Source organism: Cimex lectularius, unplaced genomic scaffold, assembly GCF_000648675.2.
Source record: "Cimex lectularius strain Harlan isolate CLEC.00 unplaced genomic scaffold, Clec_2.1 scaffold48, whole genome shotgun sequence".
Taxonomy (NCBI): Eukaryota; Metazoa; Arthropoda; class Insecta; order Hemiptera; family Cimicidae; genus Cimex; species Cimex lectularius.
The window spans coordinates 1,412,032-1,437,444 of record NW_019392708.1 but is presented as its reverse complement, the minus strand read 5'-3'; the positions used below and the strand labels follow the sequence as shown (position 1 = coordinate 1,437,444).

Here is a 25,413-nt window from a genome sequence, read left to right as displayed (position 1 = left end):
ATGTAATAACAAAATATAATATTTTTAAAAAAGTATCGCCCGTTAAGGCAAAGCAGAACTTGGTGCATACGATTGATTATTAAAAAATTAATATGGTCATTATGGATAAATTTCATCAAGTGACAACAGCAATGATATGCAGACTAAAATGATCAATAACGACCAAATTAAAGGTCTGAAAAAGTTCACAAGAAAAGCCAGAATGAAAGTGAAGTATCAAATTTGCAAACGGTTTTAAATCGACAAAACTGGCATAAATCTAAAAATAAATATTTATTACAAAAAAGACAAAGTAATGCCCTAATAATTAAATATACAAAACAAAATACTTGTTCATCTCTGTTTGGAAATCCCTAGATAAAAAGCAAATCTTTCAAGTCAACAATAATTTTGAAGGTAAAAAAAAATTGTAACCCTATCAAGACAGCCATTAAGTTGTGAAAAACCAGTATTATTAAAATGGTAATACAATCATTGTCGACCATTTTGGTCTTCCTAACCTCACTGTGTTGGTCTGTCAGACCCATAGTGATATATTTCTTGAATGCTTGAAAAAAGAACTGAGCATTTTACTTTTCTTTCAAACTGCATACAACTTGACGGAAGAGACAATTTATACTAAATCCAAACTGTAATTTGTTAGAAATACAAATTATTGCCCTCTTATCAAAAGGCACTGAACCTCGGGAATGTAGAGACCTCTACCTAAATGGTGGTCACTTCATCCGGGACACTTCAGGATTTAACCAACCCTCTAGACTAGTCATTTGTGGTTATGGGTGAGTGAGGAGTCAATTATCAATGTTGGACTTTGAATTTTATGATTTTTCATGGTGTTGATGAAGCCTTTGTGCATGATGGAGAAATAAAAACTAAGCTAAATAAACTATACACAAAAAAGGTAAAAGTAAATGAAATATATTTGATTTAGAAAAAAATATATATTGTATAAACACACATTATATTTTAAAGTCTGAATTGATATCTGCCCAATGTTTAGTTGCATTTAAAACTGAGCGTCCTGTAAAGTGCAGCTGCTTTTGAATATCAAAAACTGGTGGATTTGGTTTTATAATATATTCTTTGTTAAAAACTGGTTTATAATAATCCGACAAAACTGGCTCTTCTTCTTTATTCTTTACAAATTCCTTCACCTTCAATGGTACATTTGGACAAATTCCAATGTCCTCCTCGCTCACTTGCAAGTCCACAAGACCCCTGTAAATTTGCTCATCGAACGGGATGTTGATTGTTTTTAACCCCTGCAAACAAAATTCAAACTATTTTATAAATACATCAACTGCAATGACTACAATCATCTGATCCTTGTGAATTAATGAAGAAACCCCTTATTTGATTATTGAATTTATATTTGCAGTGTTTTATTATGTGGTGGAGCTCCATCATTGTCTATATAGAACAAGGTTGAAGTGATGATGCCTCAAATTGTTGGTAAAATGATAAAGTGAACTCAACAATAAATAATGAACTCATAAAAACAAGAAAATGGAAGGATCAGGATACCTTTAAAGCAAAATGCTAAGTATTCAATAATAAATAAATCAAAAGGCTAATTGTGGCCATTTCATGGTCTTTATGAGTTCAACATTTTCCTGGATGTAAAATGAAATTAAAAACAAAGAAAAGAACAAAAAACACTAAGTATATTTACTATAATCAAATTCATGCGAGAATGCAAATATTACAGAATAATCAAATAATTTTAAAGACGATGAATAAGAAGCATAACCTCTTATTCAAAAAATTAAGAATTGCTTGACATTGTCACTAGCACCCGAGGCCTAGCCAGTGCCTGCGGTTTCCATCCTTGTCCTCAACTTTGTAATCAGCCACTTTGTCCAAGGCTCACAGGGCAAGGTGTGATTAGGTGACCTCAACCGAGGTCATGTATACAGCTGCATCAGCAAGGACCTGGGATCCACACCATCCCAGATTGCAAATACAGCCTCGTCTGTAAGGACCCAGGGTCGACACCCTCCTAGGTCTCACCATCCAAGGTTTGCAACTCGAGGCCGTTCCTGGCTGAACCAGGGTACAAAACTAATAATAAACTAAATATTTGTACTGGGGAGTGTGTAGTTGTCGGTGCTGAGCCCAACAGTTCTGTGTTTAGTTCAGCAGTGAGTTCAGTCACTTGAGACCAGAGTCAAAGATAGGATGTTAAATCCCGTTTCATCACAATTAAGGGACTCCAGGACGCCACCCTTTAAACTGGAGCATTTATTTAATCCCTTTTTCCCATACAAGACTGATTTACCTCTTTGAATGAGATATTGTTGTCACAAGAGAAGAGAGATCTGCCACAATACTGATTAAGAAATATATAATTTATAAACAATAAATATTTTAGATTTTTGGTGTAATTTCTATATATGAAGAGCGTTTACAACCAAATAATAAAAAAAGAAGGTAAAAATAATATCTTACTATAATTTCACAAGAAAAGTTTGAATTAATTGAAGTACAAATTGATCAAATTAAAAAAAAAGTTTTAAATTGACAAAAAATCCCTGTATACTTGATAAATTCTTGTATGAAAAGAGTGAAATGATCTAATTTACCTTCGTTTGGGATGTTTGCGGCTTTGAATTGACCTTGATTGTCCTACACGATTGTTTTGACGTCTTAGAAACACCAGATTCTACAGACTTGGCCAAACGAAGCGATGAAAACAGTTTTGGTTCAGCTAGATCAGGCGATGGTTTCTCAGGAATAATAGTTGGCGCTTCAGAGTCGCCCTTTTCATCAGCAACTGCATGAGATTCATAAAGTGTGACAGGAGGAGGCCGTACTTCTCCATTCCTCACAAACTGCTTAGAAGTGGTAGAATTTGGTTTTGTTACTCCACTTTGAACACAAACAAACTGATATAAACCATAAATCAACTAGTAATAAAATATCTCTAACACTAGTGTTTTACACATCTAACAAAGTAACTTAAAATAAATACCATAAATGAATAATGCTTAGAATTATTAAAATTTAAATAATTGTTGTTTTAACTATCAGAAATTAGATGATACCATATTTTAATCATCAAATATTTGAGTAATGATTTATCAAATTTTTAGGCATATTTTTGTATACAGTTTATTATAATTAAAAAATAAGTTGAGGCATAAAACAGCCAATAACACCCATCTTGTATAGCTTAAACAAACAGAAGTATAATAATTGTGTTTGTAGGAAACACAAATAAGGGATGGCTCAGAAGTATATCTACAAATTTGTAAGATTAACATGAACAGGAATAAACGTTTTTCAATAAATTTTTGTGTAATGCTTATTAATGAGAAGTAATTTTAGAAACAAGCTGATAAACAAATAACAATGATAAATTATTTTTAAAAAGTAACTGACTAAATGTGGAATTAATCTAAGAATACCACTAGATGACAACATAAAACTTGTTTCTTTGGTCGGGTTATCAAGAATGAATCGAGGTTGACTTACTGAGGTTAAATTATTATTATTATTACAGTGTCTCATAAAACTGTAAACATTAATGTACAGCATAAATAAACTGATTGTGCCAATTGTATATAATTGAAACACAAAAAATAGTACTTACTTTTCATTTTGGTATGGCTATCTTCGCTGGGTCAGGCACACAAAAATCTGAAAGACCAATCCAGTAAGGATAGGCAGACTAAAATGATCAGTAACGACCAAATTTCAGGATCATCAGAACACAACAACATGAAAAATCTCAAAACAAAAAAAAATTTTGCTTTCGACTTTACAATCCACAAGTAATAATTTCACAATTTTTTAATTTATATATTAGCATAGTGCTTATTATCATTAGCTACTTAGTAACTAAATTTTATTAAAAAATGTATAAGCTAATTATATCTCTTGTATCTTCTCTAATACTTAAAGTAATAGTTTTTATATATTTATTTAAAATATATAAATAAAATTGGATAGTTCAAACCTTAAAAATTGTTTATACCTGTTTCTTAAGTAGTACAGATTCTGAAGTTGTTAATACATGTCTTGTGTAAAACTTAGTTTTAATAAAAACAATTAAATTGGAGTATTTTGTGTCATAAAGAATGGGGGTAGAAGGGGGTTACTGGTCAATTAACTTCTAAAAATTGCCCCATGTTCCATGGTTGCGATAGAAAGTTGTCAATACTGTGATTTAGTAAGAAAACTATCCTAGTTTCAGTTGTTAGAATCTGTTGTAAACATATTCAAAAATTTTAATGTAAAACAAGTGGTTTGAGCAACATTGTGCTAATTTTTTATGGCTTAAACACTCTGCTTACATTTGCTCCAAAAGTACAAATTGTGAAGTTTTTAACACATGTCTTTTGTAAAACATGCAGCAGGTAAATAAAGCGAATTGTGGTAGTTTAAAAAGCTGTACATGCTAATTTTCTATGGCTCAAACACTCAAAATTGATTATAACTGCTTCACTAAGTCAAGTACCAATTCTTATGCTTTTAATAAATACTGATGGATAAAATTAACACACCACTCTTAAATTTTAATGCATTTGTTTATTCATATTTTGTATGCTTAAAATTGGTTTAGTTGTACAAATAATATATCTAAAAATAAAATGTTTATTATCTAATTGTAAAAAAACAATTATTGAGTAAAGAACAAAAATAAATAAATACAATTTAATTACTTTTTGTAATCTTAAATACTGAATATTTCCAGTGGCACAAATCATGTCCACCTTTACATTCCCTGGAAAAAATTTCTGGTAAAAGCCTTAGTAATTATTTCCCATTTATCAAGAACTGCCATTTCCATATCTAGTTCAAATCTAGACTTCAAGCTGGCCACACCAAGCACACATTTCCAACCTCATTGTGGTAGTCATCCACAATACGCGCTCTATGGGGCCTGGAATTATTCTGCATTAGCAATATTCTCTCAATTCTGTGGGGCAAATAGCACTGCACGTCCTTTGATTATGTCTTGTAGAACCTCTGTAAAGTTAGGATCTTCCTTGCACAACAACCAATTCGGTGCAGGTCCAAGGAAATGCCACCCTAGAACATCAAAGACCCACCATGGAATGCCACCTGAGGAACCATACAGCATGAGGTGTACTTTGAGCGTCTACATATAAAATTACGCCCATCTGGAGATTTGAGGCCAACTCTCACCTCATCTGTAAAGAGAACTTGTCCCCAATCTTCCAATTAACATGTTACCGAGTGAATTGAAGCCTGGCAACTTTCAGGGGTGTGGTAAGAACAAGTCCTCGAGACAGGTACCAGGCCCTGAGGTTATTTTCATTGAGCCTTCTTCTTACAGTCCTGGAGTAAATTGAAACATTTCAAACATGTCTTATCGGATTTCATATCTTATTTCCTGTAATACCGCGATGTTATGGAGCCTGATAATGGATGAACCGACTGACTCCTTGGTCTGGAGACCTAGGTCGACCTGCCCTTGCCTTCCAGTGTGAAACCCTGAAGAATACTATTGTAGAGTGCTTTACAATCAGACTCCTGGAGGCTTCACGCTGGATGTATCTTTCCTCAAATAATGTTACACCCTGACACTGTCCTACTCAAGTGCCTGACTGGAACCATTGAAAAAGGTTTAAGAATAAGAATATCAAGTCAAATTAATGAAGGAAAAAGATTAACCGAAAGCGATCTTTAGGCGTAACAGAATGGAAGGGCATAATGCTACTTTTTGAGCAAATGGGATTAATCAGAAAAAAGTAAATAACAAAGCATTATTTTGACCACGATAGCTTGTACTTGTAGCTAACGTAGAAAGATAATGAATTTAATTTTCAACTAAATAAATTGAGTGTTGCGTCAAATTTGTCCAATAGTGTGTTATGTGTACAGTTTAGTGTTATTAAAAACAATATGTAGTATTTTGTGACAAAGATGTACAAAATAATTTTTCTATGGCTGACACTCAAAATTATTTATTCCTGTACCATCAGTACAAATTGTGAAGTTTTTAATATAAGCTTTCTGTACAGCTTAGCACCAATAAACCTTTAGTAATTTCGGTAATTAGTTTTGTACATAAAGATAATTTCTATGAAACAAACACTCAAAATTCATTAGGTATGGGCCTTAGTATATAGTATATCTGCTCCACAATGAACCTTCATTACTTATATTTTTGAGAATTTGGTACATTGGCTGGTGGTAATGGTTTTATGAGGTATACATAGAAATTATCAGTACAGAAATACTATCATTTAATGTATCATGGAAGAAGTATGTTTTTAAAAGTATACCTATGAAGTTTGCTGTGTCCGTTGTCATTCTCAGTATTTCGGGGCATTGGAAAAGAAAAATCCTCCAAATTCACACTTTATTTTGGTATTATTCAGGTTCAATTCAAAGTTCATTCGTGTTAATTGTCTGTCGTATTTGACGTGCCCGCCTTTTCAAAGTACAAACTGTGTCAGGTTACGTACTTATTTGAGTGTACCTATTGTCATAACCTTTTATCATCCCTCAATTTGTCCTTGCGTCAAATCGTTGTTGGCCCGCTTGGAAACGTCTGAAACCTGAGTATTTTCCCCTAACCTCAAAACAGAACATCAAGGTCGAGGTATTTTCATAAATTTTACCCTTCTTTCCATCCTATCATCACAATATTAAACCGCCCTTGTTTATCCCACAGCAATGATCCCAGCAAAGATGGTATCCCTCATGAGAGGAGCTGCTTCCGCCAGCCGGTAACTTTTTATTTCAATCCTCAAATGTAACAGATTAAAAACCGACTGTGTACTTTGTGTGGCGTCTCAATATTCAACAATTACTGATTATTTTTTCATCCAGCACGTTAAAGCTAACTTGGTTTTGCCAACTCTCATAATACACCTAAGTTATCGAATTTACATACCTTAACACAATTTAGCCCATTCATTTAAGTAGTGATAGTAGTAGTGGGTTTTGGGGGCCGCGGTAGCCAAGTGGTTAAGGCATCATACTCTCAGCTAGTAGATCCCGCGGTCGTGGGTTCGATCCCCACCGTCGCCTCTGGAATTTTTCTGACGCCTAAGGGGACCGGTGGCCGCAATTGAAAGAAATTAACACGGCACTCATCAATGGAAGGGGCGGGATCAGATCTCAGCCGACCCTGAATTTGGTCCCAACCCCTTCAAAAATGATGGAAGAACACCGGCACACCGGGGACTCAAATTCACACTTGTGTTGCGAGCCCAAAAAAAATGGAGCCAGGGATAAAGTACAATAAGCTGTACAGCTGCAGTCCTCAGGAGGGAACTCCTCCAGTTTCTCACTCAGTTCCTGGTATCCATTGTAAAAAATAAAAAAATAATTTTAAAAAAGTAGTGGTTTTTGCCCAGGTGTGGTTTACCCATGGATGTGGTTTTGAAGTAGAGACAAGTCTATACAGGGTGTCCCAGAGGTAATGCAAAAAAAAATAGGATGATAGTGCAGTAACCCCTTTAACACTTGTGGTTTTGACATATGCGGTTTTCACTATTCACGTATGAAAAAATGACGGAAGTTTTGACATTTGCAGAAGTCTGATTTCTTTATTTGCAGAAAAAAAAGGTTGCATAAACAGGTTTATGATGTTGGTTGTGGGATGTGCAGTCATACAGAAAACAAGTGTAGTTCTCAATTCTTTAATGTGCCAACGTTTCGAATGGTTTTCATTCTTTTTCGAGGCAACACTGGAATAAAGGTAGAGCCTTTTGTCCACTTTATTTCTGGTGTTAGCATTAAAATCGTAGCCGTAGATTCGTTTCGAAGTGGTAGATCTTAATTTATTTCTTCCTTTTTTTTCATGCCGGCACTACTCTAATTACGTGTCAAGGGCTTTAATTTGATGCACTTTTTAGTTGGAAACCTTTTACTCCTTTCAGTCTTGTTCGATTTCAACCTTTTTCAAAAGTAATTTGTAAAATGTAAGAATTCGAGCACTTTCTTACTCTTTGCCAGATGATCAATTCGTTCCTATTAGCAAGAGATTTTTGTTTTACCGTTGAAAATTAAGGGTTAAAATACCAATTGAGCTTTTTCCTCCTTCCCCATCATTCCTAACAAAGAACATGGATAATGTTCTCTGTTGAGAACAGCACCACCTGCTGGTACATGACAGCTCGAGAATAAGATTGTATGGAAATGATGAAGTGGGAACGGTGTTTAGTCCTTTTTAAAAAGATAGTTCCTACTCACTGTAAGTTGTTTTGCAGCGATCCGGATTTCGAGCCCTTAGCTCATCATCAGGTTGAAGGGTTTCTACAGCCTGATGATGAGCTAAGGGCTCGAAATCCGGACCGTTACAAAACATGTTACGAACTATCTTTTTAAAAAGGATTAAGATTGTACGTGGTCAGGAGTGTTGTGATGCAATTGAGAGATAAACTCAGTTCAATTGAAACAGAGGGTAAAAAACAAGAACATAGCAATCATGTCATTTAGCCAAGCAGCCATCAGAGCACTAAGCTCAAACAGTATTATCTCAAAAATGATACTGAGTCGCAAAATTAAATAGAATAAATTAGGTTTGCAAAGTAAAGTTATTCTCTACTGGGTCTCAGGACACCCTTGCAGATAGATGCCCTTGCAAGGAAAATTTACACTATGAATATCTTATACAAAAAGACGATGAAAATGAGAAAACAATTAATTCACTCATGGGCACAGACAATCCAAGAACTTGTTACTCAGAAGGAAAGAAACAACAGAATGCATTGTAGAAAGCTGGAAAATTTTTTGAAACCTAACAGGATTCTTAACAAGGCATGGACTGAATATGCTTTTGATGAAGATTGGCATAAATACATGGTACATGCTGATTCTGCAAGTTTTAGAGCAGACACCAACTAAAAAACTGATTTTACACTTGCAAGAAGAAAGTGCTTTGAAATGTACAACATAAATTGAATCATTGGAACTTGACGAACTAGGACTCACTGGTGTGCTGTAGGTACAGAATATAGGATACAACAGCTCTGAAAGGGCGATATTACACACTCCTCCTGTATCTGTCACTACATTGTGGAATGTTTCCGTTTTTCTTTGCTCAACAACCTTTGTTTCTCTGGCGGCCAGAAAATAAGTTTTAGCGGTTCTCTGTTATTTTGCTATTTTACACAGTATAAAAGTATATGTAGCAAAATTAAATGGAAATGTATTCCATACGCTGAATGTTGCCACATTTACTGCTTCCTGCAGAGGCTGACAAGAATCTTTGCAGGTATGCCTTGAAGTTGCCATAGACACTTGTGAATTGAGAGAAAGTTGGGGGTTTTTGTTAGAAAGTTTTGCCAATTGAGCATTTATACAAAAAATATAAGGCAAAATGAGCCATCTTCTCTGGTAGATAAGATGTACTTAATCACTTAGTGCAAGGTATGCGATTGTATGAGTAAATTGTCTCTTTTCTGTGTACCAGAACATTCACGAATGAACGGTAATGCATTTAGTTAGCAATGTACCAATTAGACCCAAACCCTTATGTAAAGTTTCGAATTGCCAACACAGAAAAGAGACACATACTAAAGAATTCATCTAAAAAAATCACTTGAGCTTAGACCTGCTTCAGCAAAGTTGGAAAATCTTGATTATTGCAGTTAGTAATATTTATTGAATGCTAAAGGCGCTTGAGCTATGTCAGAAAAAATGTAAAATCTAACAAGATCTGGTCAACCTCAAGGTTGAAATATTAAAAAAAATTAAGAAAATAAAATTATCTCCCTTTCTCCCAAGATATCTCCTGGGCCAAATTTTATAATCTATCACCTCACAACATTAATGCATTATCAATAAACGCATTATCTCTTGTGTAAAGCATTTTTTGTTAGGTTTCTTTCTTTATGTACTCATTTGGCTTGCCATGGTAGTTCAAGAAAAATAATCACTGATACATTCCCCTATTCTTAATTGAGCGTGGCGTATGTAAGGGTCCAATTGCAAAAATGTATAGATTTTACAGGGTTTATTTTTCTGAGAACTCTTTGCCCATTCCTATTCACATTGCTGGGAAGTATAAGCAAATAAATGGGGAAAAACATTCAGACATATCTTGTGATTTCTTCCTATGGTCTGCTCGGTGATGTACTGGTAATTTAATGCTTATTTCATCTTGGGTTGATCTGTCAGATGTGTTTTTACATTTTGCCAAATTCAGTGTGTGTGTATGTGTGTTAGGTCAAAGACAATATACATATAAGGAAGAAAAATTCCAATCACACTCTTGACAGATTACAAATCTGCCCTGTGATCCTAGATGGAGCCTTATTCCACCTTACACACTAATTTAGACATTTTACTAGTAATAAAAATTTTCACTCAAAATTGAATAGGCAATAACCATACTTATTTCCATTTTATATTATGTTTTGTCTCATCAAAAGATGCATTATTTCAGTGGTGTCAGGTCTAAGCATACATTGCCTGAGCTCCCTTATGCTTACAACGCACTTGCGCCAGTCATTTCATCAGAAATCTTGGAACTTCATCATAAAAAACACCACCAAACTTACGTTAACAATTTAAATGCGACTGAAGAAAAATTGAAAGAAGCAATGGCAAAAAGCAAGTATATTTTAAAAATGCGCGTATAGTTTATTAAAATAAATGCTATTAACTTTCATTATTTGATTTTCTTTTCAGATGATCTTGAAGCAATTAATACTTTTTCAAAAGCCTACAACTTCAATGCAGGAGGACATTTCAACCATTCTATGTACTGGGAAAATCTATGCCCTGGTGGTTCTGAACCTTCTGGTATTTATATTACAGTTAATAAAACATGCCATGGGGGGGGGGAATCTTTACCTTGCACACTGCGGTATTTCTTCAAATGTGATATATAAAAAAGACAGTGTGGATAGTCGTGGGGTTCTCACAGTTAGTTGAGAAATACAAGTATGCTGTTATTTATTTTTTCATTTACAGAGACTGGGCTTCCACATTGCTAAACATAAATTGACGCTCTGATGCCAACTTATTTATATTATATTGCCTAGGATTACTAGGCCACTCTGTACACCTCTTGTAATCACTGTTTTTTGAACTGTTGACTGAAAAGACCCTGGCACACCATATTTACCTAAAATTTTTTGAATCAGTAGGTAGGCACTGATAATGACTAAAGGGTAACTGTGTAAAACTAGTGGTTTAATAGTCTCTACTATAATACAAAAATAAAAAACTGCATTAATGGACTGAACTGTAAACCTGAACTTTTGTGTCTAAAAGGTGTATAGAGTGGTCTAGTAATCCTAGGCAATATAATATAAATATGTTGGCATCAGAGCGTCAATTTAGGTTTAGCAATGTGGAAACCCAGTCTCAGTAGCTTTATGTTTGATGGCCCCTTACGCTTTTATTAATCCATGAGTTGTTGAGGCCCTATGCCCTCATTTTTCATGATAATTCAGATGATTTGGTTTATGGTGAAGAGAGCCACGAAGAAAATAAAATTGTATTCCATTACAAAAGTGTTTATGGGGAAATGACCATGCATAGAGGCTCCCCAATTAGCACACCCCCATGGTGGGTTAAAATCACAATTGTATTTTTTTCTTCTTTTTTTCAGGAAAATTACTTCAAGCATTAAACAGTACTTTTGGCAGTTTTGACAACTTCCGAACTCTATTAATGAATCAGTCAAATGCAGTACAAGGTTCAGGTTGGGGATGGCTAGGATATGACAAAATGACTAAACAGTTACGCGTTGTTACTTCACAAAATCAGGAACTCCTTCTTAGTTCTACTGGTATTTATTTATTTATTTTTATGTGAAACTAATAATATTGTTTTAAATAATATTTATTTTAGGTCTTGTTCCTCTTCTTGCGGTTGATGTCTGGGAGCATGCATACTACCCACAGTATAAAAATGTCAGGGCCGATTATACTAAAAAGCTCTTTGACATTGTCAACTGGAAAGATGTAGCTCAGAGATATGAGAAAGCTGCTGGCGGTGGCAGCTGCCCATAGAATCTAAAATGAAATATCCTAGAAGCAATTAAGTTCACATTTTCATAGATTTTCCTGTCTTTAATTTCTTTCCATTTTGTTTAATTTTTGATTATTGTTTTATGTGTATAAAATAAAATTTTTATTTTGTTGGAAATATATATTTTATTTTATTTTATTTTTTAAATTTAGACATTTAGACTTAACAGTGAATAATTTTGAAGTTGAATATAATGGTTCAAAACATAATATGTAAAATAATATTATATATATTCACAGATAGAGTAAGACAATACTTTTTATTAATTTACAATATGTTAAACAAAATAATAATTGTAAAATAATAATTTTTCGTCACAAGTTTTTCAACTACACTTTGCCACTGGTTGTATTAAACAAAATTTTATATACAAATCCAGTGGTCAATTACACCCATTATTTTTATTTGTATTTATTTCACAAAGTAGATTTAAATCACAGCCTTTGAAATAAATTTTAAATAAGACAAAACATATTTAGAAGTAACTCAGAAAATGAGATTATTAGAAAATAGTGATTTTTTCTTTCACAAACAAAATATTTAAAAAAATACAAAACTTTTCATCCGTAAAAGAACGAACAATAAAAATACTTTTTACATGACATGTTGTTTTTGTAATAATAAAATGCAGGCACTTGCTTTTCTTTCATTGTAATTTTGGAATTAGGATGGTAGTAGGCCATGCGCCCTCTTATTTTTAGCACCTTTTTTGCGATTGTGGTTGGCATAGGATGACTTGTGGACAGTTTTGTTATTACGGCTTCTCAGTACATCCGTGTCTTTCGAATCGCCTTAAATAGAAAATCAATCAGTATATAATCAAAAATAAAAAGATCAAACGTGTAAATTATGAATATAATGAACATGAATATAAATGGTTTGTATATTAAAAAATAATAAATTTAGGAATATAGGATTGACGTGAGACAAACCTGCGATTACCTAAACAACACAAGAGTTTATGATTCAAATAAAGCTGACAGAAATAAAATTTCAATGATAAAAATTACTACACTTAGTGTCACAACTGATGACTATAGTTAATGGCACCTTTTAAAAATTAGTATATTTTTAACCAATTTTTTTCAACCAAGGCAGATGGGAGATGAACACAAGATGCTAAAGCACCCCAGAGGAGCTAATATCTGCTAATTTTCCATTTAACATTGAAGAATATTTTTTACTTTTAAAGCAGGACTTACCAAACTTTTTAACGAGTGGACCCCTTTCACAGAACAAAATCCAAATCTAACCCCTCTCATTCAAGTATTTAAAATTAGAAAGTTTTAGTATGTAGTAAATAAAACTTTTATTAATTAGCCAGTCCATTCCTAATTATGTGTTGGAGAAGATATCAATATGAAACCAACATTAAATTGATGTACTTAACTTTATTTAAAAAACCCGCAACTCAAAAATCAAATTGGATAGAGTGGAACCAATAGGTAGGTAAACTCAATCTTAACAAGCTAAGGTCATTCCAAAGATTAGGTTGTATGATGATGACGGGAGCTTTTCCCACTACACCAACCCTAGCTTTGGAAGTGATAATAAACACTACACCTCTACACATTGTGGTCAAGGTTAAAGCACTAACCAGCTGCTATAGATTAATTAGTGAAGGCAGCTGGAACCATAAGGGAAATAATATAGTACAGTCGAAAATTCTACATTTATTGAGTAAGGTCAACAACCAACTTCTGGGTGTAAGCGATAAAAAGGTGAAAACACCTTTAGGGAAAAAGTACTTTCAGGTAGTCCCTGTGACTATAACTATAGGTCTGATGATGACCATCGTAGCCTAGACTGCTTCACCGATGGCTCACTCATTAAGGATAAGGGAAGCGGTGCTGGAATACACATACCTAAATTAGGGATCAGCATCTCCTCTCCTCTTGGTAATAACACCTCGGTCTTTCAGGCAGAGGTCTGGGCCATTAATGTTTGCTGTAGAACACTTATGGATAACAAGATTAAGGGAAAAGATATTAAAATTTTTTCCGACAGTCAGGCCCGTCTAAAATCAATACAAAAAGAACTATCAACATCTAGACTGGTAGAGGAAACCGTTGAACTCATTAATAGGACTATCACCAGGTATGAGAATAGGGTAACCCTCATATGGATACCTGCTCATAAGGGGCACTATGGCAATGAGGAGGCGGACAGCCTGGCCAAGGAAGGATCAAATACTGCGTTTGTCGGACCACAACGTGTATTACCCCACTCTTTAAGCACAGCAAAAGAGAGTATAGGTAGCTGGGGCATGAAACAATTCCTTAAGGAATGGAATATGTCCCCTGGATGCAGGCAATCGAAGGAGACCTAAAGAAACGAAATGGTTACTCTCTAACTCCAGGGGAGGAATAAGGAGGCTGTTAGGTATCCTAACGGGCCATTGCCCCTTGAGAAGACACCTCTTCATAATGGGTACTCTACCAGACCCCTTCTGCAAAACAAAAGAAGAAACGGCTCGACACTACCTCGCAGAATGCGATAGGTATGCTAGGGAAAGATTTAATACTTTCGAAGGAGAGGACATAACCAAAACACTCCCCAGGATAAAATGGTCCACAATCCTGGGGTTTGTGAATAGGTCCAAAAGGTTTATGCAGGACTCGTGAGCCGACCAGGTCCCGGACCTTTTAGGGATGGGGTACGGGTCTACTCAGGCTTTTAACCCCTCGGGTCCTGGTCGCCCGCCCTGTGTAATATATATATAGGTAAACTCAAGCCAAATTGAAAAGTAATAATTATAATAATTTGAACATTAATGATTAATAAATTGATGGGAAGAATGAAGTTTTTTAGCCTGCACAATTTGGGTATTTAATTTTTGAAAGCTGGAGACTGATGTTGGGTACAGCAGCTAGACAGCTTTGGTAGTTAGTTTTTTGGTACTGTATAGGTACAAAATCTGGATTCGCATAAGTTGTAAATAAAAGAACACGTTTTGCTTTTTCAAACAATTTTTTTGTTTTCCAGACAGAGTCAAAAAGTATCAGACTCTTAAGTAGATTTCAATGTCTGAAGTAATGTTTATTGAACATTCGTATCATTAAGATAGCCTGGTTGGCTCAATCGAAACTGAAAACAGTTTGACAGCCTGTTCATGGTCTTGCAGCATTGAATGTTGAGCTGTTATGAAGTAGTGCACAAAAGACATCCAAACTTCGAAGGTGTTCACATTTTTCAACAATCAGCGTTCACAAGCTCTAGTTTGTTTTCTTCAACATGTAACACAGAAAAACACTCCACCGCTCCCTAATCAACGGGTTCATCCAAAAACTGGATATTTCTTTTGAAGGCGAGAACTTTCTCATTAGCATCAAAAGTTGTGCTTGTGAACTTCCCTTACAAAGAAAGACTTATCTCGTTCATTTTCATGAAAATATATGATAAATATTCACTGCCATTTCTCATCATTTAAAACGTTGGCCTGACATTGTGGTCCATCAACAGAGATAAGACTTCAAAACATAATCCTATTATCGGGAAAGTGCTTTCCCATGAGACAGCCACCTGGGGAGGGGAAGAAGCAGGGAATGATGAAAGCCTCCCAACAATCCTATAGTATCAAAGTGAAAAGTTTTGACTTCAATAGCTATACTTAATAATTTGAACAATCTCATCCAAAACTTTCTTAAAAGTGGCTGGAATTTGTTTCATAGCTAAAGCAAGTTTGTGGAGAACACTGCTGCTGTAATCCTTTGATTTATCTTTTATTTTAGAAATCACTCCGATCCTTTGGTCAGTCGTTGCTTTTGCAACATCTGTGCACTTATCGATGCAATTAGACCATGAAATTTAATTAGTTGGAAAGAAATCGTCCAATGAACAGAATATTTTAGCATCTGTTGCGTTGGCTGGAAGTGGTTTGCACAAAACCAACCCAAAGATGTTAGCTGATTGGTGATTTGGGAGAAAATGAATTGAATTGGATGCAAGAAACCAGCGATTCTTTCACACCATTTGATAAATCAAGTATCCGTCTTTTGACAATATTGTTTGATAATGGCACCGACATACGCTTTACTATTTTTCCGCCAAGCATACAAGATACAATTAAAACAGTTTTATGAAGGTTTAAGAGATGGTATGAGACGTTTTCAGCTTGCTTAATCACACGAGCTTTACCCTCACCAGCCTCTACAAATCCCAAATCTAAGTAGCTGCCATGGTACTAACACTTTTTACATACTCAACTTCCATTTGACCTGCATCTATTCATCTCATAGAATTTGAGCATGCTGGATCCAGTATCAACAATGAAATTTCTAGGCAACCGAACGACTTTCTCACTTATCTTCCTACTTTGCTTACGAGGGTAAAACGTAGAATGAATACATAAAAATAAAAAAATTTCGTTTTCAGTACTCGTTGCAATTAGTTTTTTAATTTTATTTATTCATTCTACTTTATTTTTTTAATTATTAATTTTTCAATTTGGATACAACTATTAATAGAAAGAAAAATTGAAGTAACTATGTTTTATTTCACTCACCTGCTACATTTCTTGGAGGATGCGGATGTTTGAGAGTCTTCGAAGCCCTTCTCTGTTCATACCTTGCTCTTACATCTTCTGGGTTTTCGACAAAATTTAGATAAGTCGTTCTTCTTTGATTTTCATCCTCTTCTACCTCTTCGTCATCAGATTCCGAAGACGATCTTTCTGCTCTTTGTTCTAGCACTCGGGGAGTGACAAATTTTCTGAAATAACAAATTTCGTTTAAAATATTTGAACTAATTTTTAAATCGTATTTGGTCGTACCGATCTAATTCTCCTACTTCTTGGACATCAACCTCACCGTCATACATATCATCATATTCATCATCATATATATCAACTAATGTTTCAATAATTCCTAATTCTGAAAATCTGTTTCTGAATTCTTCCCTAAATGACTTATCATCGATTAAATCTTTAAATGATTTGTTATCGTCCCTTCTAAAAAAAAAAATTGAGAAAAAATCAAAAGAAGTAAATTAAATATAATTGTTTTGACTTACTTTTTGCGATAACCTGTCATTTCTTCACCTGGAGGTTTTTCATTAAATGCATTAAAATCTAAAATATTCACAGTTGGCACAGCCTCCTTTTGCTTTAGAGAAATACAGAAATTAATATTTTTGTAACGATAAATTTTAATTTTTAACTTACAATTTCATTTTCAAGTTCAGGAGGTATATAAGGCAATTCCCTATCAAGGGACTGCAACGACGGTGGCAAGGAGTCTTCTAATATAGCATTTATCACATCCGCACTTGAATATTTGTAATATACTAAGCACCTCTGACAAAAAATAAAACATGTTAATACATTATGATTCTTATTGTATACTGATGATAACGTACCTCGATAAATCCATCGCCGAGTTGAGGTAATATATCTTTCACTTCTTCTATTAATACTGCTAACTGGTTATCTTTAGGCTTTGGTGAGTTATTTGCATACTGTAAAATAAAGATTTAAGACAGTAGGAAAAAATTTGAATAAATGATTCACGATGATTAAACATTTACTGCATCAGTTTTGACTGGTTGAGTTGACTGGCTTGTTGACGGCATAGCTTCTGCTGGTGGGACGGTACTATGTGGAGCAGCGCAAGTTTTCAATAGCGAATGCTTTAGAAAGTTTAATTTCTCATGGTCTCTACAATAATTTGGTAAAGGAAATTTTTTTTCCTTAATTTTGGCTGGTTTAATAAAAACACAAATTGTTTAAAAAATTAAAGTCAAATTTAGTTCAATTGTAAATTAATCATTCATTTTTAAGAAAATAAATAAGAATTAACAAATACTTTGGGGAAACAATACCGCACAAGAATATTCTTGCTACAGTCGAACTTCACAAATGAAGACACCACTCGGAAATGAGATTTTGTCCATTTATTAGAAGGGTGCTTATGTAGAAAAATTATTTGGTACATAAAGTAAAACTAAAAAATGAAGTGAATTCAAACGAATGTATGTATATAGACATCTATGCATGGTCTCTAATTTTATTTTTCTTATGGTTAAGGCTAAGGTTAAAAGGAAACCTAACGCACCATGACCAACATTGGTCTATTATGAAATCTACATTATTTGTACAGCTCTTTGTTAAATGAAATGGTTTTTAACAGATCTCAAAGCTATGTGAAGAGCTCAAGCGCGTATCCTTCGAGCCTTGTGTTTTCCTCTCCCAGGAGTAGGAATCTATCTACTTAGGCCATCACCAATGAGAAAATTTTCTGTTGTTTCTTCTTCTTCTTCCTGGCATTGTCTACATAGACTTGTTTCTGAGGAACAGAAACAAGTCAGAGTCTGTATATCTGCTTCTGAAGTCTGCTATCAGCAGTCTTGCTATCATTCCTAGAATTAGTTAACTTTAGTTTCTGCAATGGTCCTTTAATGGTGTTTGCTCTGCACTTGTTACTTTTGCACTATCCTAGAATACAAACCCATTGAACTGAGAGCTTACCCAATAGGCTGTCACAGGCCAAACTGAGCCAATAAGTGTCCTTATTGAACATTCGTTGGTTTACCTCCTTGTTGCCTCTCTGCCCTAGTAGCACCCAAGCAAGGGTAAGTTTGTTATACCCCAATGCCTTACAGAGCTTTGTTGCATCCCAAATGTCTGGATTTTACTACTCCATAGATAGTAATTTGCTCTTTCTGATGGACTTGAATGACTTTTTCTACCATTTCTCTGATAGAAAGAATCTTTTTTCACACATTGCAAAATAGGTTTGTCACAATCACAATGTGAGAACCAACAAATTGTTCATGTTGTTGTATAGCATGCTTCATATTAATTACTTAAGTCATTGTTTAGGGTAATGACATATGCAGCAGTTTTGGCTGAGGCATTTATCCAGAGAAAACCGAGTTTGTGAATTGTCCATAGATGTAGCATTGCACTGACACATGTGCGTATTGCCTGCAGTGGTCTAGGAAACATTTTGAAAACGCCAGCGTTCAGTAGTTGCATTTTAGTTAGACAGCCCCAACTCACACAGTTCATTTTATTTTTTAATTGAAAACCAAAACACAAAAAATAGTTGTGGAAAAATTAATCAGCGAAGTTGAATTCTACTGCTTTAGGTCACATGAGAACTGAATTCATTGTTGAATGAAAATCACAAAAATATCTGTGTTAATTTACCTAAAAATAAAATATTATGAGGAAAGAGGACTTAATAGAAAGAGCATGGGCATTGATTCATCATTCATGCAGATTGTTTTTTCATAATTCCTTTGTGGGAACTGACGACAGAAATTTCTTGCAAAATCAGAATTCTCAACTGATGGTATAAACGCTTTATTAATCCACTGCATGTGTCATAAGCCTGAAAACATCGACTTGACAAACGCTTTAGTCAAAACTGCTGCATGTGTCATTACTCTTATGTAAAGCTTGATAAGGTTTTTATAAGGATACAATTCTGGACAAATCTGTGATATCATTTCAAAATCAGATTCAATCGCAAATTTATTATTGTAATCAGTGATAAAAATGGAGTGGATAAAAGAATTTGACAAAGTATCTATAAAATTGTTACAAAGCCTAGTCAAATCTGGATCTCTGGCATCACTACTGAAAATGAATCATGTGTAAACCACAAACTAAAGAATATGTAAAATTAAGAACAAGTAGAAATTAAAAGTTTACCTTTTCAATAATATCGAATTGAGAATAGGTTCCAAACACTGATGAAACAACGTTATTAAAAAATACCTGGTGTGGTTTATCTTTAGCATTAAATTAAAATACGTACTCATTTTATCATCATTAAAGCATTGATTTTTTACCACGTTAGTAACAGACGGTATTACATCATCGTACAAAGTGGAAATGCTAAAAATTTAAGTATAAAATAAATAAAATTTCCTTTATTTTAACATCTTCGGTACCTTTTACATACTTAAGTTCGAATTTGTGTTGATGCAGTATATTTGCGGCATCAGGATAAAAATTAATAAAAGTAGAAAGACTAGCAGAGACATCAAGCAAGTACAAAATCACATCTTGTATTTTTGACATTGGCATATCGAGCCCAGGAACTCTTCTATCACTTAGTTTTGTCAACTCGCCAGGCACACAAGAACGCTCCGGAAATAAGTCTTCAAGCGATTGAAAAATCTTCAAGGACAAAAATAAATAAAATTCTTGTTAAGTTACAATTATTTTCATTAATCCACTCACTGTTTTTATTGGCTGAACTAAGTTATTAAGGTCTTCTTTGTACATTGGCTGAGCTTTAAAAACTTTGTTTATAATGTTGTGGACTTCATCCTTGAAGCTTTCTCCATATACAACACAGACATCAAGAAGAATTGGAAATGAGACAATGGTATAATTGTACAGTAAGCTTCCAAACTTTTTAGCACCAATCCAATGTGCCTGAAGTCGCAATAAAAAATAAAAAAAATTAAAGTATAAATTCAATATATTCAGTTTTTCAACTGAATTGTCAATTACCTCAGATTCCTTCCGAGTCGTTGCTCTTTTGATTATACGAAAAACTAGGAAATAAATCTGGAAATACATTTGCTTTATATCTGGATCTTGTGGCAGGCTATCGAGGATGTAATAAGGATAGGCTTCTTGTAAAAATGTTATCACAGAATCCCACGAATCTTTCCCGTATATTATTTGAGACCAAAACCTGTAGGATTTGGCAGACGTAAGCTTATGACAGTGTTAAACATAAATTCTATTAACCTGTGATGAGGTAAAGTCAGCAGCCACTGCATATTTTCTTTAAATATATTTGTTTTACTAAGCCAGCTATCCTTCGCCCCAAGAACAAAGGCACCATCATCATTCGGTTTAGGTGGAGTAATGAAACAAGTCATTTGACGATTGCTAGCAAAATATGAGCTCTAAAAACAAAAGTAAATAGATAATATGTGCTACTACAACAATCCAGAAAGGATTAGAAAATCAAATAATTTAAAAATAATTATGAGATGTTTTATACTAATCTCATAAAATACAACCGAGTGACAAAATTATAGACACATTAAAAAATCACGATTTCAACAGTCAAAAATGATTTCTTTTGCCATTAGAATATTGTTCATGATATTAAAAGAAAATTAACTCTGGAAATGGTTTGATCTGATAATCTTATACAAATGTACATAAACAGTAGTTTTGATTTAACTGCGACAGAATTATAGACACACATTTTGTTTACGTTTATGTTATAACTCCAAAGGTTTATTCAGTATTCACTGTACTGTGCTTTAGTAAAGTGATTACTGTGAGTTCATTTGGAGCAATTCAAAGTTATTTTAAAATGCACAAAGGAAGAAGATTTTCTGATGAGGAGCGCTGGTTGATCCACTTGCTCAATGAAGATGCGAGATATCACCCGACGCATAAAACAAAGTTTTTCATCAGTATCAAAGAAAATACGACTAGGTGAAGACTATGGAAGAGGGCATAGCTCTGTAAGACCTCCTTCCTTGACCAGAAGAGACTAATCGCACATCCTGCGCGTTGCTTCAAACAGTTTTTTTGACTGCAAAAGCCATCGCAGAGAAGGCAGGTGTTGATGTTTCTGTTCAAACTGTTAAGAGATTCCTTAAAAAACTGAAAACATAGTCCAAAGAAAACTGAAACGCAAACCAGCTCTGAAACCCCACCACAAACTAGCCCGTGTCAAATTTGCTGAAAACCACATTTTGAAAAATGAAGATTATTGGCAAAAAGTTATTTTTTATTATGAAAAAAATTCAATTTGGATGGCCTGGATGGATACGCATACTACTTTCATGATCTAACTAAAGAAGAAAAAATTTTGTCACAGGCCAAATGGGTGGTGGATCTTTGATGATTTCGGGGTGTATTGGGTGTAATAAAAAAGGGAATCTTTGTTTTCTTCCAAAAAAAAGTCAATTCGGAATATTACAAGAAATTACTGGACAAAGAAAAAACTAGTTTCAGTGATTTATGCGAAGGACTCCAATATTCCAGCAGGACAATGCACCCATACACAAGGAAAAAATAGTTAAAGAATGGCTTTCACAGAAAAGCATTGAAAAACTTGAATGGCCTGCACTCTCACCAGACTTGAAAATTATAGAAAATTCAATTAATTAAGGTTTTTAGTTGAGATAAAAAAGTCAATGGCACGGGCGGGATTCGAACCCACGACCTTCGGCTAGATACGCCGCTGCTCTACCACTTGAGCTATCATGACTTAGATCCACTCGGCCATCAACCTTCCATGTCAACCCCACCTTTTGAATTTTCCCTCCTTTTTGCCATTTTTCAAAAATGGAAAATTCAAAAGGTGGGGTTGAGATGGAAGGTTGGTGGCCGAGTGGATCGAAGTCACGTTAGCTCAAGTGGTAGAGCAGCGGTGTATCTAGCCGAAGGTCATGGGTTCGAATCCCACCCGTGCCACTGACTTTTTTATCTCAACTAAAAACCTTAATTAATTGAATGATATTAATTGGTCAAGCGGACCACGAAAAATAGTGAATTTAATTATAGAGAATGTATGGGGAAAATTATCGAGGATGGTATATCAAGACTGTAAGCAGTACAACTCTGTCGACGAACTTAAAACATGCTGGAATCATGCCTGGAATAATTTGCCTCGAGATTTTATTCAAAATTTGTACAAAACCATTCCAGAAAGATTACTGGAAATAATAAAACTGAGTGGTAATGCCACAAAATATTATAACCTTGTTTTAAATTGCGACAAAATCGTTTAATTTTAGTATTTTAATAATTTTTTCTCTTATTTACTGAAAAATTAAAGTTTAATGAAGAAAAATATTTATTACATGTGTTTTGAATAAATATTTGTAGTACAAACCCATTACATGGAAAAATCATAACAATTAGGGTGTGTCTATAATTTTGTAACTCGGTTGTAGCATAAATAAAAAAGGCTTAAATGCCATTTTTGTACAGTTCTATTTTGTTGTAATAATTGTTCTAAATTAGAACATTCAAAACCAAGATATATTTTTTGTTTCTACTTGGTAAAATATGCTTGTAATTTTAAATTTAATAAATTGGAATGAAAATTATAAAATATTGTAGGGATTTCTAGTCAAGCTAAGTCAATGCTTTGTACACAAAAAGTTGATCAATTTTAATTAAACATGTATGAATAAAAACTGATTCAAGCTTTTAACTTTTGCTGTTCAAGTAAAGTTGAATCGTGAGAACTGTTGTTATTTATACGCATAAATGTGTAGTACAAGAGAGTTGATGGAGGATTATCGAGTACTACTTGAATGAATGGTATATAAATAACAAGGAATGTAGTTAAAAATAAGCACACTAAATGATTATCTGGTGTTTCGGTGAATTTTCTTTCTTCATAATTAAACATATTTCATTAAAACTCTTCAATTAAATTTAAATTTACATTTAAATTTTACTCATCAAATTAGAACTCATCAATACCAGATAATAGAAATATTTAAAAACTAAAAAATTGAATAAAAATGTTATACCAAAGCTGGCACTTTTCTCGTTACACCTCCTTCTTCGACAGACACTGACAAAGCCTCCAGGGATTTTTCTTTGCATTCCTGCAAATGTTTTTAAAATAAAAATATATAATACAGTTGTCACAAGTCAAATCAGGATTATAACTCATATTTAAAGAAAAAAAAAACTTAAAAAACCAACCCTCAAACTGCTCTCGGGATTTTCTGAAGCCATGTTAATAGGTTGTTTTCGTCAGGGCTAAAGAAACACTGTCGTATCTCTTAAAAATACCTTAACAGAGTTATTATCACATAAAACATCACTAATGGCCGAACACGAAACAGGAAAATAAGGTTACGAGCCTGTTGGGAGAGGACATTCGGTTATATGCCCAACGAACCTTCGACCATTAGGGCATGGCCCAGAATGATGCTAGGGTATGTCATATTAGGGGGAACAAAAACAACACGGTTCAAATACAAAAGTTAACCCAATAATTTCTTTCTTTCAATTTGATTTATACTTAAACCATAAAAACCAACTGATACACATTCATTTCAAAAATAATGTATATCTGTTAAACTTACAGTACTCAAATTGTTAACATTTGTTGCATTTGATTTTTAATCTTGGTTATCACTTTGCATTTTATTGAATTTCCTAAAAAAAACTTTTATAAAAGAAATGTTTTCAGTCAGTTTTATGGCTCACATTCACCTTTCAATCATTACAGAGCAATTATTTTCAAACATTGAAATATTTTGAAGACACTTTCTTTCCTAAGTTTATTCTTAATAATAATAATAATAATATAGGATAAATAAGATTACGAGTGAATGTTTGGAGTCAGAGCTTTATAGCACTCAGAAGAGATATAGCTAACCTAAGATAGAAGGTTTGGATGTTAGGGCGTGAAATGACCTTAGCCGTTAAAACGCCCTTAAAAATTAATAATAATAACAAGAAGAAGAAGAAGAATTATTTAAGCTATGCATAAAAAGAATATATTGCTTGGATATTCATCAATCAGAAAGTGATAAATCGTTAATATAATGATAACAAATAGAGTACAAAATACAGAAGTAACGCAAAGAAAACAATGAAGTAATATTATATATAAAAACAATTTACATTATTATTAGAGGAAGGGCATATTCCCAATTGCCTTGAGGAATATCCAGTAATCTAGGGTAATGTGAACAAAGTCTGGCAAGTGGCTGTAATTTATTAGCACATATAATGAGGCTTATCCCCAATTACCTCCAGGAATATTGAGCACTCTGGGTTAGTGTGAATGCTATCCAAACTTATGAACATTGCAAATTAGTCAAGGAACATAATTGATCAATATGCAATGCATATATTTTTTTAGAGGGAAGTGGGGAACGGTTGGGTGAAAAAAAAGGGCCAAGGGTGACAGTGTGAAGCAAACCCACTACAGAGTTTATGAGCTGAGAGTCTATCACGCTGACTAATTGAGGAAAGAAAATCCAAATGTTTCATTAGAATAATTATTTGTTACTTTAAAAAGTCATTAAAAATAAAAAATTTATTCTTGCTGAGAATGTGTCAATGAGCCCCACACACAGAAAAAATCATTTAGTGAAAGATTAAAATTTATCTAACAATTTATTACCTGATTTTGCTCTTAATAACACATTAAGGGCAAAACTAGACATTCCTTTTTTTAAATTTAAAAGTCATTTGTTTCAAAATTATAATAATATTGTACAATATGAAATATGAATGTCTCAAAATTAGAATAATGTACAGTATGAACATTCATTTTTTGACTACTTTTATAGAATATTTAGCCACTACTTGTATTTAATTTAACTTTCCCTGCACTCCTTCTGTTATTGCCTTTACTCATCCATTTTGTCCTTTATTTCTGCCAGGCTTGAGTATATAGCAGAATAAACTACATGGTTGTCTAATTAAATTATATATATAAAAAGAAAAACTGTTTCATGATTCGAATGAAATATTTCATGTCTTCAACA

At 33.8% G+C, this 25,413-nt stretch overlaps 3 protein-coding genes across 7 annotated transcripts; 1 reads left to right on the top strand and 2 right to left on the bottom strand.

Moving 5' to 3' along the window:
- Positions 1-902: 902 nt before the first annotated feature.
- On the bottom strand, positions 903-6,430 carry LOC106672942. 3 transcript variants are annotated; one of them, XM_024226320.1, is made up of 6 exons: positions 6,255-6,344; positions 5,369-5,573; positions 5,152-5,304; positions 4,665-5,067; positions 2,583-2,885; positions 903-1,262 (listed from the first exon to the last, which is right to left on the bottom strand). In XM_024226320.1, the coding sequence occupies exons 4-6, from the start codon at positions 4,707-4,709 to the stop codon at positions 960-962; spliced, it is 651 nt and encodes a 216-aa protein (XP_024082088.1). In that variant the 5' UTR covers positions 4,710-5,067; positions 5,152-5,304; positions 5,369-5,573; positions 6,255-6,344; the 3' UTR covers positions 903-959. The 3 variants fall into 3 exon arrangements, with proteins under 3 accessions (XP_024082088.1, XP_024082089.1, XP_014260277.1); XM_024226321.1 differs by having other exon boundaries at positions 4,665-5,034; XM_014404791.2 differs by lacking the exons at positions 4,665-5,067; positions 5,152-5,304; positions 5,369-5,573 and having other exon boundaries at positions 2,583-2,868; positions 6,255-6,430.
- Positions 6,360-12,081, top strand: LOC106672941 (superoxide dismutase [Mn], mitochondrial-like). Of its 2 annotated transcripts, XM_014404790.2 has the most exons (6): positions 6,360-6,574; positions 6,647-6,701; positions 10,370-10,536; positions 10,615-10,728; positions 11,543-11,722; positions 11,785-12,081. In XM_014404790.2, exons 2-6 carry the CDS (start codon positions 6,649-6,651, stop codon positions 11,943-11,945), a joined length of 675 nt encoding a protein of 224 aa, XP_014260276.1. In that variant the 5' UTR covers positions 6,360-6,574; positions 6,647-6,648; the 3' UTR covers positions 11,946-12,081. The 2 variants fall into 2 exon arrangements, with proteins under 2 accessions (XP_014260276.1, XP_024082087.1); XM_024226319.1 differs by lacking the exons at positions 6,360-6,574; positions 6,647-6,701 and adding an exon at positions 10,039-10,062 and having other exon boundaries at positions 11,785-12,049.
- A 214-nt stretch (positions 12,082-12,295) lies between these two features.
- On the bottom strand, positions 12,296-23,843 carry LOC106672940 (activating signal cointegrator 1 complex subunit 2). Of its 2 annotated transcripts, none has more exons than XM_014404788.2 (15): positions 23,612-23,843; positions 23,434-23,511; positions 20,672-20,832; positions 20,429-20,615; positions 20,153-20,350; positions 19,872-20,089; positions 19,619-19,804; positions 19,388-19,543; positions 17,488-17,617; positions 17,320-17,418; positions 17,126-17,257; positions 16,975-17,066; positions 16,736-16,912; positions 16,469-16,674; positions 12,296-12,755 (listed from the first exon to the last, which is right to left on the bottom strand). In XM_014404788.2, the coding sequence occupies exons 1-15, from the start codon at positions 23,642-23,644 to the stop codon at positions 12,628-12,630; spliced, it is 2,181 nt and encodes a 726-aa protein (XP_014260274.1). In that variant the 5' UTR covers positions 23,645-23,843; the 3' UTR covers positions 12,296-12,627. The 2 variants fall into 2 exon arrangements, with proteins under 2 accessions (XP_014260274.1, XP_014260275.1); XM_014404789.2 differs by having other exon boundaries at positions 19,388-19,540.
- Positions 23,844-25,413: the final 1,570 nt, after the last annotated feature.

Excerpts from the sequence above, each read along its gene's own strand:
- LOC106672940 (XM_014404788.2), bottom strand. The coding sequence starts at position 23,644 with ATGGCTTCAGAAAATCCCGAGAGCAGTTTGAGG. Across the intron at positions 23,512-23,611 it reads ATCCCGAGAGCAGTTTGAGG|GAATGCAAAGAAAAATCCCT; the intron begins GTTGGTTTTTTA and ends AAACATTTGCAG. Across the intron at positions 12,756-16,468 it reads TCCTCCAAGAAATGTAGCAG|GCGATTCGAAAGACACGGAT; the intron begins GTGAGTGAAATA and ends TTTCTATTTAAG.
- LOC106672941 (XM_014404790.2), top strand. The coding sequence starts at position 6,649 with ATGATCCCAGCAAAGATGGTATCCCTCATGAGAGGAGCTGCTTCCGCC. Across the intron at positions 6,702-10,369 it reads GGAGCTGCTTCCGCCAGCCG|TGGTGTCAGGTCTAAGCATA; the intron begins GTAACTTTTTAT and ends GCATTATTTCAG. Across the intron at positions 10,537-10,614 it reads GAAAGAAGCAATGGCAAAAA|ATGATCTTGAAGCAATTAAT; the intron begins GCAAGTATATTT and ends TTTTCTTTTCAG.
- LOC106672942 (XM_024226320.1), bottom strand. The coding sequence starts at position 4,709 with ATGATTTGTGCCACTGGAAATATTCAGTATTTAAGATTACAAAAA. Across the intron at positions 2,886-4,664 it reads AGTATTTAAGATTACAAAAA|TTTGTTTGTGTTCAAAGTGG; the intron begins GTAATTAAATTG and ends GGTTTATATCAG. Across the intron at positions 1,263-2,582 it reads CGCAAACATCCCAAACGAAG|GGGTTAAAAACAATCAACAT; the intron begins GTAAATTAGATC and ends TTTTGTTTGCAG.